Raw genomic sequence first — 14270 nt, 5'->3', positions numbered from 1 at the left:
TGCGGGTCTGCACACCTGATGGTGGCATGCCAACCACGTCGGAACACCACCGCTCGGGCCCCCCCCACCCACAGCCCACATGCGGTCCAGTAGCTCACGGACCCTTGAAGCACCGCACATTTTCAAGAATAGATTTTTTTTAATGTCAGCACATTTACAAGGAAGTATAATTTCAGAAGGAAGTGACAGAAGATTTTTAAAAAGTGGCTTTGACTAAACTGAAATTGCATGATAATATGTTGCCATCTTATCAATTTGAATGTTTAATTAATCAATCTTAGCAGCGTTACAGGCAGAATATAAAAGCAGATCATTCTTTATTATTTTTCTTGCATAAGTTCAGAAGTGGTACGTTCATCTTATAGATGGAGATTTGACACAATGTTGTTGAAAAAACCAGAGTTCGTTATCTTTGTTAAAGAACAGATTACCTTTTTGTCTGAGAATGCTAATTCAGTAGAAAGTCATTTTGTGTTATGGGATGCAATTAAAAGCTTATTTAAGAAGACAGGACAGATTATTAGCTATACCACTAAAGTTAAGAAGCAGTATATGGCAGAAAGTTTAGAATTATAAAAGCAAATCAATGAATTGGAGAAGGAAAAATAAGGAAGTGACAGAAGATTTAAAAAAGTGGCTTTGACTAAACTGAAATTGCATTATAATACATTGCCATCTTATCAATTTAAATGTTTAATTAATCAATCTAAGCAGCGTTACTATGAGTTGGGTGAGAGGGCACATAAGGTACTTGCATGGCAGTTAAAGGTGGAACAGGTTTCATGGACTATTAATGCTGTTTAAAAAAAAGAATTCAACAGTTACCTATAAACCTCAGGAAATTAATAACCAGTTTTTTTTCATTTTATAAAAAATTATATCTTCTTTGGCTTGGCTTCGCGGACGAAGATTTATGGAGGGGGTAAAAAAAGTCCACGTCAGCTGCAGGCTCGTTTGTGGCTGACCAGTCCGATGCGGGACAGGCAGACACGATTGCAGCGGTTGCAAGGGAAAATTGGTTGGTTGGGGTTGGGTGTTGGGTTTTTCCTCCTTTGCCTTTTGTCAGTGAGGTGGGCTCTGCGGTCTTCTTCAAAGGAGGCTGCTGCCCGCCAAACTGTGAGGCGCCAAGATGCACGGTTTGAGGCGTTATCAGCCCACTGGCGGTGGTCAATGTGGCAGGCACCAAGAGATTTCTTTAGGCAGTCCTTGTACCTTTTCTTTGGTGCACCTCTGTCACGGTGGCCAGTGGAGAGCTCGCCATATAATACGATCTTGGGAAGGCGATGGTCCTCCATTCTGGAGACGTGACCCATCCAGCGCAGCTGGATCTTCAGCAGCGTGGACTCGATGCTGTCGACCTCTGCCATCTCGAGTACCTCGACGTTAGGGGTGTGAGCGCTCCAATGGATGTTGAGGATGGAGCGGAGACAACGCTGGTGGAAGCGTTCTAGGAGCCGTAGGTGGTGCCGGTAGAGGACCCATGATTCGGAGCCGAACAGGAGTGTGGGTATGACAACGGCTCTGTATACGCTTATCTTTGTGAGGTTTTTCAGTTGGTTGTTTTTCCAGACTCTTTTGTGTAGTCTTCCAAAGGCGCTATTTGCCTTGGCGAGTCTGTTGTCTATCTCATTGTCGATCCTTGCATCTGATGAAATGGTGCAGCCGAGATAGGTAAACTGGTTGACCGTTTTGAGTTTTGTGTGCCCGATGGAGATGTGGGGGTCTGGTAGTCATGGTGGGGAGCTGGCTGATGGAGGACCTCAGTTTTCTTCAGGCTGACTTCCAGGCCAAACATTTTGGCAGTTTCCGCAAAGCAGGACGTCAAGCGCTGAAGAGCTGGCTCTGAATGGGCAACTAAAGCGGCATCATCTGCAAAGAGTATTATATACTTCTGATGGAAACAAGATAGTAGTTCTATTAATTTTTATTTATCTAAGTTAATGTTATCAGCATTAGAAGAGGAGGATGTTATGAATCTGGAAGCTCCGTTTACAGAATTAGAGATTAAGGCGGCTATGTTGGAGATGCCCAATGGGAAGTCACCAGGCGATGATGGGTTTTCGGTGGAATTTTATAAAACTTTTATATGAAGTTTTATCTTCGATGTTTGGGGAGGTATTGCAACAAGTGACTGAACAGCATGAGTTACCAGAAACTTGCTCTAGTGCTTTAATTACTGTAATCCCGAAAAAGGATAGAGACCTATTGCAAGTGTCTTCGTATCGAACTATTTCTTTATTATATCTCTCAATTATAAAATTATAGCAAAATTGTTAGCAAATCGACTTGCCAAGTATTTACCTAAATTGATACTTGTTGATCAAACAGGTTTTATTAAAAATAGAAATGCTTCAGATAATATTCTTCGATTGATTAGTCTGGTCAATGCATATCAACAGCAGCCCAATCATCCAATGGTGTTTGCGCTTGATGAATGGGATTTTTTTTTTTAAGTATTGGAGAAGTTTAAATTTGGCCCTTTTTTATTGGTTGTGTTAAAGTTTTATATACGAACCCGACTGCTAGGGTGGTGACAAATGGTCAAGTCTCATCATCATTTAAATTGATGCTTTCAACTCGACAAGGCTGTCCATTGTCACCAGCTCTGTTAGCTCAAACAATAAGACAGAATGAACAGATAAGAGGGTTGAGAGTTATGGATGAAGAGTATAAGATTAATTTACTTGCAGATGATGTTTTGATATATTTAACAAACCCAGAACAATCATTGCCACATTTGCGGGAATGTTTATTACAATATGGAATATTATCTGAATATAAAGTTAACTGGAACAAGAGTGAAATTTTGCCAGTCGGAGAAGGAGAATATTCAGAGTATAAAAACATTATAAAACTGAAATGGTCTGATAAAATTAAATATTTAGCAATAATTGTAAATACTGAGTATCAATCTTTATATAAGTTAAATTATATTTTGATGGAATGTAAACTTGTTGAGGGAATATAATATGCTGATATTAAAACATCTATTAAAGCTATGGACTAAAAAAATAAGATTTTAGGATCAAAAGGTAAATTGTCAATTCTAATTCCATTATATAACTATCCGCTTATTTCTTTTTCAATGTTTAATAGTAATTTAAAGAGCTGGGATTCTTAGGGTATAAAAATGTTACAGGATTGTTTTGTAGAAGAACAAAAGTTTCTTTCTTTTAATCAATTAGGGTTAGCATTTTGGTATTGCTGAAAATTCTTTATTTGTTTATTATCAACTTCAAGCTTTGGTGAAAAATATGTATGGTACAGAGATGATTTTACCTGTATTGACAGAATTCGAGTCTTTGATTTCTTCTATACCAAAAAGGGATAATATCTCTGTTATGTACCAAGTATTAAAAACAATATGGATAAACCGGAATGGGAGAAGTCTAAGCTTAAATGGGAAATTGATTTAGCTTTTGTTTTTCCTGAAGACTACCGGGCAGATATGTTAGTGTTACTAAATTGATAAATGTGCGGTATGGAATGGTTAATTATAACTTTCTACATCACTTGTATCTAACCCCAGAGAAATTGAAAAAATATGGTTTTAATAATTCAGATTTGTTGTTTTAGATGTGGTGTATGTACTGGAACTTTTTTTACATGCTGTTTGGTCTTGCGTGCATGTACAACCATTCTGGGATGAAATTAAGTTAATTTTGGAAAAATTATATAACTTTAAGTTATCATTAGATGAATCTATTTTTTTAATGGGTTATATGATTCCTTTAAAGGAATTGGGGTTGGATAAATTTCAAATTGCATTTGTATATTTAGCATTGTCTGTAGCTCGAAAATGTGTAGCAAGTACATGGAAAGATAACAGTGATTAATAAAATGCGATGGCATAATGAATTGAAAGCTTGTATTGTTATGGAAAAAATTACATATAATCTGCATGATAATTATTCTTTTTTTGTTAATAAGTGGTACCATATTTGGAATATATGCATTTAGATATATTTTGATTTATTATATATTCTTAGTGTCTTAATATATTTTGGGCTCTCCTTAAGAGAGCTGGCTGATGGGGTGGGTGGGGATTTGATTTAACTTTTTGGTTTTTTAATTTTTTTTGGTTTTTCTATATAAATATTCATATAAAATTTTCTTTATGGAATGTATTCTGTATTACTACTAATGATCCTTCAAATAAATAAAGTTTTTTTTAAAAAAATGAAACAGGTGTCCACCCGATCTTTGACTTTCAGAATCTTGTAGGCCTCTATCAAGTCTCCTCTCATCCTTCCAAGCTCCAAAGAGAAAAGTCCCAGCTCTGCTAACCTTGCCACATCAGACATATTTCCAATCCAGGCAACATCCTGGTCAATCTCCTCTGCACCCTCTCCATAGCTTCCACATCCTTCTTATAATGAGGTGACCAGAACTGAACACTATAACTGTGGTCTTACCAGAGATTTGTAGAATTGTAACATGACCTCTCTACTCCTGAATTCAGTCCCTCAATCAATGAACCCCAGCATCCCATAGGCCCTCTTAACGATTCTATATAACTGCAGCAACCTCGAGGGATGTATGGATTTGAACCCCAAGGTCCCTCTGTTCATCCACACTCTTAACTAACCGACCATTAACCCTGTTTTCAGCCTTTTGGTTTGTCCTTTCAAAATGCATCGCCTCACACTTACCCGAATTGAAATCCATCTGCCTTTTTTCCACCCAACTCCTTCAGTTCCATCCACAACTCTTCCAACCTTCATATCATCTGCAAACTTACTGACCTATCCTTCCGCCTCTTCATCCAGGTCATTTATAAAAATCACAAACAGCAGGGGTCCCAGAACAGATCCCTGTGCAACTCCACAAGTCACCAACCTCAAGGCAGAATAATTTCCTTCCACTACGACTCTCTGCTTTCTTCCTACAAGTCAATTTTTTTTATCCACACAGCCAAGGTTCCACTCATCCCATGCCTCATGACTTTCTGAACAAGTCTCTCATGGGGGACCTTAACAAATGCATTGCTAAAATCCATGTCGACCCCATCTACTGCACTACCCACATCAATTTCTTTGGTTACTTCCTCAAAAATCTCAATGAGGCTAACTCTAACCCTTCATTTCACAAAACCTGGTTGAGTATCCTTGAGTTGGACTTCTCCAAATACTCATTGATCCTATCCTTAAGAATCCTCTCCAATAGTTTGCACACCATTGATGACTCACCGGTCTAAAATTCCCAGGATTTTCTTCTATTACTTTTGTTAAACAATGGGACTAACTACACATGACGTTCTCCAATCCTCCAGCACCTCGCCTACAGCCAGAGAAGATTCAAAGATCATAGCTACTGCCCCAGCTCTCTCTTCTCTCACTTCCCACAACAGCCTGGGGTATATTGCTAGATCGTGTCTGGTCCCAGGGATTTAACAGTCTTAAAGTTTTTAAGATCCAACACTTCCACTTCCTTAATTTCCACATTGTCCAGCACACAGGCTTGTTCTATTCTGACCTCACCCTGATCAAGGTCCTTTTCTCTCCACCTCCTTTATCCTTTAGCAGCCCCACCTTCATTCTCAAAATAAGCTTCCCCAGTTTCTGTTAAGCCCCTCCCTTTCCCTATCTCCTTCCCTCCCAAAATAATTTTTCAGCTTTTTTCACTTCTAACCTCCTACATGACTTGTCAGCCTGTACTCCTCACCCTGCCCCTTCTTCACTCCTCTCCTCTCCCACCATTATGTTCATGGGACTGTCTGCTTACTGCTCATACCTGACAAAGGGCTCAGACCTGAAACATTGGTGACTCTTTACTGACCATAGATGCTGCCTTACCTGCTGAGTTCCTCCACCATGCTTGCTTATTGCACATTCATGGGCAGCATGCACCTCACCTCCACCTGAATACTGCCCACCCCTCTCCCAGACAGGCCACTCCTCCCCACCTGCTCCCTCTCACCTTGTCCCTCTTCCACCTGGCCCCACCCCCATCTGCTGCTTCTCCCACCTGGCCCCACCCCACTTGCACCTTCTCCCACCTGGCCCCTCCTCACCTGCTCCCTCTCCCACCTGGCCCCACTTCCACCTAGCCCCGGCCCCACCTGATCCTTCTCCCGCTTGGCCCCTCTCCCTCTTGGCCCTCTCCCTCTTGGCCCCCTCCCTCGGCCCCCTCCCTCTTGGGCCCCTCCCCAACCTGGCCCCTCCCCAACCTGGCCCCTCCCCAACCTGGCCCCTCCCCAACCTGGCCCCTCCCCAACCTGGCCCCTCCCCAACCTGGCCCCTCCCTTCCTGCTCCCTCTCACACCTGGCTCCTCCCCACCTGCTCCCTGTGACACCTGACCCTCTCCCACCGAGCCTCCCCCACCTGGCCCTTCCCCACCTAGCCCCTCCCCCACCTGTCCCTGCCCTCATGTGTCCCCTCCCCACCTATCCCCTTCACACCTGGTCCCTCCCCTACCTAGCCCCTGCACACCTGGCCCCGACCCCACCGGGTCCCTTCCCGCTCTGTCCCTCCTGCTGATAGCTCCGTGCCGGCGCTGATTGGCTGATCTATCGCTTGTGACCGGGGTGAGCGCGACAATGCGGAAGTGGCGACGCAATGAAGGTGCGGGCGTTGCGGTGGCTGCTGTTGCCCGGCTGGGCTTTGGTCGGCCTGGGGCTGCTCCCGCGGGCTACGGCCCTGGACAACGGGCTGGCCAGGACCCCGCCCATGGGGTGGCTGCACTGGGAGCGCTTTCTGTGCCACATCGACTGCCGCGCCGATCCGGACAACTGCATCAGGTGAGGGAGCGTCCCCGCCCGTGGGTGCTAGGTTGGGGTGGAGCGCCCCTGCCCGTGGAGCCAGTTGAGAATGACGGTTTCTGTCTGTCTGGCACAGTGAGAAACTCTATATGCAGATGGCTGATGTGATGGCAGCAGAAGGCTGGAAGGACGTTGGCTATGAATACGTGTGCATCGATGATTGCTGGATGTACGTCACCCGGGATGCTGACCACCGGCTGCAGGCTGACCCCAAACGCTTCCCCAATGGCATAAGACAGCTGGCAGACTACGTAAGTACCACCTGTTTGCAATTGCACCGGATCCCGACACCTGACCACTTTCACTCGGCAAATTCTTGTGAGAGGACCTTCCACGCACTCACCTACTAACCACGAACCGGCCAGTCGCCTTAATCCCACCCGCACGTTATCAGCAAGATTGAAAGAGTGCAGCGAAGATGATTTGGGTCTTGAGGAACGTAGTTACTGGGAAAGATTCTGCTGATTGAGTGTTTATTCCCTGGACAGTTGAAGAATGAGGGGAGATTTGACAGCATTGTACAAAATTAGAGTGTAAATACAAGTAGGTTTTTCTCACTTAGCTTGGATGAGACAAGAGCTAGAGGACACAGGTTAAGGGTGAAATGTTCAAGGGGAAAATTAGGGGCAAATCCTTCACGCAGAGTTGTGAGAGCAGAAGGAGTTGCCAACTGAAGAGACGAATGCAGGTTCGACCCACGTTTAAGAAAAATTTGGACAGGTATGTGGAGGGGTGTAGTCTTGGAGGAGGTCAGTGGACTGGGAGGAATTAGTTTGGCATGGACTAGATGTGCAGAAGGGCCTGTTTCTGTGCACTAGCATTCTATGGTTCTAATCCCAATCCATTTTTCTCACATACTCATGAATTTACACAGAAATTTAACGAAAAGACTCGCATGACGTTAGGATGTGGGGGGAAATCTGAGTTATGGGGTGAAGGTGCAGACTCCACCCAGACAGCACCGGAGGTCGGCATCGAACCAGTGTTGCTGGAGCTGCGAGGCACTTCACCTCATGTTGACTTTGGCCCATTTCTCCTGAGGCAGGTACATTCTAAAGGCCTGAAGCTGGGCATCTATCAGGACGTGGGCACTCACACTTGTGCCGGGTATCCGGGCAGTTATGGCTTCTATGAACTGGATGCCCAGACCTTTGCTGAGTGGGGTGTGGATCTCCTAAAGTTTGACGGCTGCAACTTTGTCAGCTTGGACCAGCTGATTGAAGGTGAGCGAGGGTGGGGGGGGGGGGGTGGTGAACGTGAGTTAGGCTGGGTGACTGATTACATTGGGGTTGCTGTCTGCTGCAGGCCATCTGGACTGACTGCTGTGCGACCCCACCAGTCAACTTTGCTGAAACCCAGGGTGCACAGAGGCTTTGGCTTCGAGCCATGCTGAACTGTGATGTATGCAGCCAAACCTGTGTTGTACGAGGTCCATGGATCTAGCTGCTCTGTGAGGTAGAGGAGCATCGCTCAAGTAGTGGCCCTAACCTTGTTAATCTTCTGTTTTCAGGTTATAAAAACATGTCGGTGGCCTTGAATCAGACAGGACGAAGTATCGTGTACTCCTGCGAGTGGCCTGTATACGTCTGGCCTTTTAAGCAGGTTGGGTCTTAAAATATGATAAAACCTTCCAGAGCCTTCCCGCACGTACAGGTGGCTTGGAGACACCAGAGCAGTGCGTGAAGCGTGGTGTCTCCAGCCTGGCCAGGCAGGTTTATACATCCGGCCTGTTCCATCAGTCTCTTTCACCTTTTATCAGTGAGCCCTAAAACCCTGTGCAGTTTGACAGTGTTCCCTGTCAATTTGCATCGTCCACGCCTGCCAGTTGCTGTTCTCTCCACAAGGAACTGGTTTTCCTGTTTTACAAGCCTGGATTACATTTCTCCCAGTGTCCCTCATGCCATGTCACCAGAAACCTCCACCCCTAATGACCTTGGCCCTGTACTCTTCACAATGCCATGACATCCCTCTGCATGTGTCGGACCACAACTGTGCCCTGACCCTGACAGTTTATGGCCATGAGCACAAATGCACCAACAGCAATGATACTCTGTCGAATGTCGATTCGCTAAGAGTGTGAGCAGTGAAAGGGTCCTGGTCCTGGTTCACCCCCAGCAACAGTGGGTTAGAGGACTCTGGCTACATCCTCAGGAATAGCCCATAAATCAATCAACTTGGTGAAAGGTGCACTTTGGTCTGCTGGACACGTTGGCCTTTCAGCATGGAGACTTGATTTAAAATGTCAATGCTGGTGCACACCTAGGACAGTGGGGAGCAGAGACACAATGCTACTCTGAAGGTTTCAACCACCAGTCTGAATGCCATGGCTCTGCTGTTTTCACCTGCCAGTTAAAGGAGCCGACGGTGTTAGTCAGTGAAATCCTGCAACCACGAGATCTGTGCCCAAGATGGTGGAGCCTGTGCTGGACAGCAACCACGAGGGGTTGTAGACACCAGGGCAACAGCGGACCAGAAACGGGGTAACACCCCTGTTGTTGAGGAGGAGTCTAGAAGACGACCCTGCAGTGGACCAGCAAGGTGCTCAGCAGCTGAAAGGAACCACACTGGCTGTAGGCAAGATGATTTATAAATTTAGACATTCAGCCCACGAGTCTGTGCCGCCCAATCTACATCCCGGTACATTTTGATTAGAGCTAGGAAACTGGAATCCATGGGGAAAACCCACGCAGACACTGGGAAAACATACAAACTCCTTACCCCAGTCCTGATTGCTGGCACTGTAACGGCGTTGTGCTAAACATTACACTAACCATGATGTCTTTATGGATGGGGCACCCACATGGGCTGCAGGCTACTGGAGACTAGCTCATGGGAACCAGGTGTCAGGGCCAGGTTTTGAGTGGGTGCTGAAGGCTTCCTGATTGTGCTGGAGGTTTAGATCTGGAGCTTGGGCTGATGCTCAGTGTCTCTGAGGAGACTTTTTTGCTTCTCTTTGTCTCTAATCGAAGGGGCACTGGACAATCCCAATGGCGACTTTGTTTGCCATACGATGGGCAAAGGTTGCTGGGTATTATGTATGCTATAGCTTTTAAAATGTATTATTATGTGACATTCTCTTTCTTTGGCTTGGCTTCGCGGACGAAGATTTATGGAGGGGGTAAATGTCCACGTCAGCTGCAGGCTCGTTTGTGGCTGACAAGTCCGATGCGGGACAGGCAGACACGGTTGCAGCGGTTGCAGGGGAAAATTGGTTGGTTGGGGTTGGGTGTTGGGTTTTTCCTCCTTTGCCTTTTGTCAGTGAGGTGGGCTCTGCGGTCTTCTTCAAAGGAGGTTGCTGCCCGCCAAACTGAGGCGCCAAGATGCACAGTTTGAGGCGATATCAGTCCACTGGCGGTGGTCAATGTGGCAGGCACCAAGAGATTTCTTTAGGCAGTCCTTGTACCTTTTCTTTGGTGACATTAAACAGAACCTTAAAGGTTGGTGCAGCACTGCTGCTGGCTGGCTCCTCCATGTGACAGGACATGCTGAGGGTGCACGGAGGCTTGGTGCAGCTGTGGGGAAGGACCACGGTCTAGTTTCCAGAATGCTTCTGTTACTGGGGATGAGGGACTGAGACGGAAGGAAGGCCCTCAAACAACGGAGAGGGGAGTAACAACTAGAGGGACCACAATGGTGGCGATAGTGTACAATGATGGAAGAAACTATGAAATGGTTTCCTTTTGCAAATAATTAATTCTGAATAATGTCTATGTTGTTGTGAAAAAAATACATTAAATAGTGATGTTTCAATAGTCCTCTCCCCCCTCCACTTTTCCCTCCCTTGGCCCTCCGCCATCCTCTCACCTTCTCTCTCCTGTCCCATCTCAGCCCAATTACACCGAGGTGCGGAGATACTGCAATCAGTGGCGGAATCACGGGGACATCCTTGACTCCTGGGTCTCGGTGAAGAGCATCATTGATTGGACAACTGCCCACCAGCGTGAAGTTGGGCCCGTGGCAGGGCCTGGGGGCTGGAATGACCCAGACATGGTGAGTCCGTAGTTAATAGTGAGTGACAGCTTGGTCTTGCTCTCCTCTGCCCCTCACCTGTCCCTCCCTTCAGATAGCCTGAACACTCCCCCACCCCCCCCTTCAGATAGCCTGACCCTCCCATCTGGCTTGTGGCTGCGCGACCACAACCCTCCCCCACACAGCCTGTGGCCCTGCGGACCAGCCCCACACCCCCCAGCTTGTGGTCCCTCTACCCCTTCCACCTGGCCTGTGACCCCACGATCGGCCCAGGTGGCGCCCCCGCCGTTCCCCCCCGCCCCGGGCGGCGCCCCCGCCGTTCCCCCCCGCCCCGGGCGGCGCCCCCGCCGTTCCCCCCCCGCCCCGGGCGGCGCCCCCGCCGTTCCCCCCCGCCCCGGGCGGCGCCCCCGCCGTTCCCCCCCGCCCCGGGCGGCGCCCCCGCCGTTCCCCCCCGCCCCGGGCGGCGCCCCCGCCGTTCCCCCCCGCCCCGGGCGGCGCCCCCCGCCGTTCCCCCCCGCCCCGGGCGGCGCCCCCCGCCGTTCCCCCCCGCCCCGGGCGGCGCCCCCGCCGTTCCCCCCCGCCCCGGGCGGCGCCCCCGCCGTTCCCCCCCCGCCCCGGGCGGCGCCCCCCCCCGTTCCCCCCCGCCCCGGGCGGCGCCCCCCCCGTTCCCCCCCGCCCCGGGCGGCACCCCTCCCCGTTCCCCCCCGCCCCGGGCGGCGCCCCCGCCGTTCCCCCCCCGCCCCGGGCGGCGCCCCCGCCGTTCCCCCCGCCCCGGGCGGCGCCCCCGCCGTTCCCCCCCGCCCCGGGCGGCGCCCCCCCCCGTTCCCCCCCGCCCCGGGCGGCGCCCCCCCCGTTCCCCCCCGCCCCGGGCGGCACCCCTCCCCGTTCCCCCCCGCCCCGGGCGGCGCCCCCGCCGTTCCCCCCCCGCCCCGGGCGGCGCCCCCGCCGTTCCCCCCGCCCCGGGCGGCGCCCCCGCCGTTCCCCCCCGCCCCGGGCGGCGCCCCCGCCGTTCCCCCCCGCCCCGGGCGGCGCCCCCGCCGTTCCCCCCCGCCCCGGGCGGCGCCCCCGCCGTTCCCCCCCGCCCCGGGCGGCGCCCCCGCCGTTCCCCCCCTCCCCGGGCGGCGCGCCCGCCGTTCCCCCCCTCCCCGGGCGGCGCGCCCGCCGTTCCCCCCCTCCCCGGGCGGCGCCCCCCCTGTTCCCCCCCGCCCCGGGCGGCGCCCCTCCCCGTTCCCCCCCCGCCCCGGGCGGCGCCCCCCCCCCCTGTTCCCCCCCGCCCCGGGCGGCGCCCCCCCCCCCCCCCGTTCCCCCCCGCCCCGGGTGGCGCCCCCCCCGTTCCCCCCCGCCCCGGATGGCGCCCCCGCCAGCCGTTCCCCCCCAGATGGTGCCCCCGCCATTCCCCCACACCCCCAGATTGTGGCCCTGTGACCCCTGTTTGCTTTCCCAGCTCGTCATCGGGAACTTTGGGCTGAGCCATAATCAGCAGGTGACCCAGATGGTGCTGTGGGCAATGATGGCCGCCCCCCTGCTGATGTCCAATGATCTCCGTCACATTGATGCTGCTTCCAAGGCTCTGCTGCAGAACCGCCATGTCATCGCCATTAACCAGGACCCCTTGGGCATCCAGGGCCACCAAGTCACCAGGGTGAGTTGCCCAAACCCTCCCCTTTGCCCACTGCGGTCACTCAGGGATCTGTGTCAGGTCCGCCTTGCAGGTCTGCCATTGGCAGGCTCCCAGTAACTTCAAATGGGGGTCTGGGTAACCTGGGCTGTCATCGAGGAAGGGACTCCACTGTCAGTGTCTTCTTGTTGGCTCAGTACTCCTCCCAAGATGTGGAGGGTGGGTGTGGGGGTGTTGGGGTGGGTGAATGAGTGGGGGAGTGGAGTTAAGGTAGGTTTGGGGGATGGGTGGAAGAATCCGGGTTGGGAGTGGGGGGGGGGGGAGGAAAAGTTTCACTGCAGGTTTCCAAGTAGAGTTGTGACTAAGTGGCTTACCCAGCACCATTCGGTGGATGAGCCCTGGGCTTGATGGTAGGTGGGTGAGGCCTGGCCCACTGTGGGTGATGGTGGGTGGATGAGGCCTGTCTCACTGTGGGGAAGGCTTCTCCTGCTGCCCCATTGTGGGTGTGCCCCTGTGGGCAACCCTGCCTTACACCTCAGTGACTGCTCTGACCTCTCCACAGCAAGGTGACTTTGAGCTGTGGTCTCGACCGCTGGCTGCTGATGGGTTTGCCTATGCCGTGGTCAACCGTGCAGAGATCGGTGGACAGCAGAAGTTCTCCATCGCTATGTTCACCTTGGACGAGGGCAAGGCCTGTCAGGGAAGGTGTCTGGTCACACAGATCCTGCCCACCTTTCAGTTTCTGGGAATCAAGACCCTGACCTTGGTCGTGGACTTCTGGGTGAACCCCACCGGTACAGTCCTCTTCACCGTCTTCCCCCATGGCCTCTAATGAAGTTGTCGGAGGATGGATGCCCCAGGCAACAGGAGGTGTGAATGGTGCTCTGGTACAGTAGCATCATTGGATTCCTGCACTCACGGATCAGGTAACTTTGCCCATGGGCCAGGGTCTCCCTCCTCTCCCCTGCACCCCCTCCATGTTTCCTGTGGTGTCAGGAACACTGTCGCAGTGAAAAACATCCCCTGTATGCAGGTTTGGGGTTTTCATTGGGTACTGAACTCTGGCTTCAGCTCAACAGTATCAAGCTCAGCCGAGCTCCATGCTCTTCCCTGTCCGTTAGCTACCTGGGATGACATGTCACTGATTTTTGTACAACCGTGGAGTATGTGCTTTCTTCTGTTGTTATTTCTGGAAGGCTGAGTGTGGGGAAAATTACCAGGATCCCTGAAGCTAGTAACTGCACCTTCTCAATCACCTGTCAGCTGGTTCTGTTGGAGTTCAATATACAAATGTGCTGGAGAACCCTGCATCCGTGGATTCTGATGGGCATTTGGTGCAGACTCACCTGATTAAACTGGACAACAAAAAGTTTTGCTCCCTGAACACTTTTGGGTGTATTTTATGGATTTAAGGCTGCTGATCACGAGAATCATCTTAAAGTTGTCTTATCTTATTCTGTTCTTCAGCTATTTTTTGTGATTTCCTGTCATATTTTAAGTCTTCACACATTAAAAATCCATGAAGTGAAACATCTCATTGAAAATTCATTTTCTGCATTTGCACTTGGGCTTCGACCCTGCTGATCCTGGTGCCGTCAGTGTCGAACGTGGTGAAATTTGCGACCATGGAAAAGTGATATCAGGGCAACCAGAATCCATCAATGCTGGCCGACTATTGTTGGATGCTGACACAAGAAGCATCAGGTGCTGAGTACAAACGAAAATCAGCAACAAAACATTTTAGGTCAGTTGATCTAACGGAATGTGTCAGCATCATTATGCGATGAAACATGCAATTCAATAAAAGTTAATGTTTCTCCAACTTCCTACGTGATGCAGGAAATCTGAAATTATCTTTGTGTTCAGCTTGAAGTTGTCTATCACAATCCCTAATTTCTTTTTCAGAAAGCAAACCTTTTTGG

General features: G+C 50.6%; 1 protein-coding gene across 1 annotated transcript; it reads left to right on the top strand.

Annotated features, from left to right (window-relative positions):
- Positions 1-6526: 6526 nt before the first annotated feature.
- gla (galactosidase, alpha) lies at positions 6527-13878 on the top strand. Its single transcript, XM_069893802.1, has 7 exons — positions 6527-6740; positions 6838-7012; positions 7807-7984; positions 8272-8363; positions 10590-10751; positions 12175-12372; positions 12911-13878. Exons 1-7 carry the CDS (start codon positions 6559-6561, stop codon positions 13178-13180), a joined length of 1257 nt encoding a protein of 418 aa, XP_069749903.1. The 5' UTR covers positions 6527-6558; the 3' UTR covers positions 13181-13878.
- The last annotated feature ends 392 nt before the right edge of the window (positions 13879-14270 follow it).

The sequence above is a fragment of the Narcine bancroftii genome, chromosome 8, assembly GCF_036971445.1.
Source record: "Narcine bancroftii isolate sNarBan1 chromosome 8, sNarBan1.hap1, whole genome shotgun sequence".
Classification (NCBI taxonomy): Eukaryota; Metazoa; Chordata; class Chondrichthyes; order Torpediniformes; family Narcinidae; genus Narcine; species Narcine bancroftii.
Note: the sequence above shows the minus strand (reverse complement) of the source record. Positions and strands in the feature narration are given on the sequence as shown.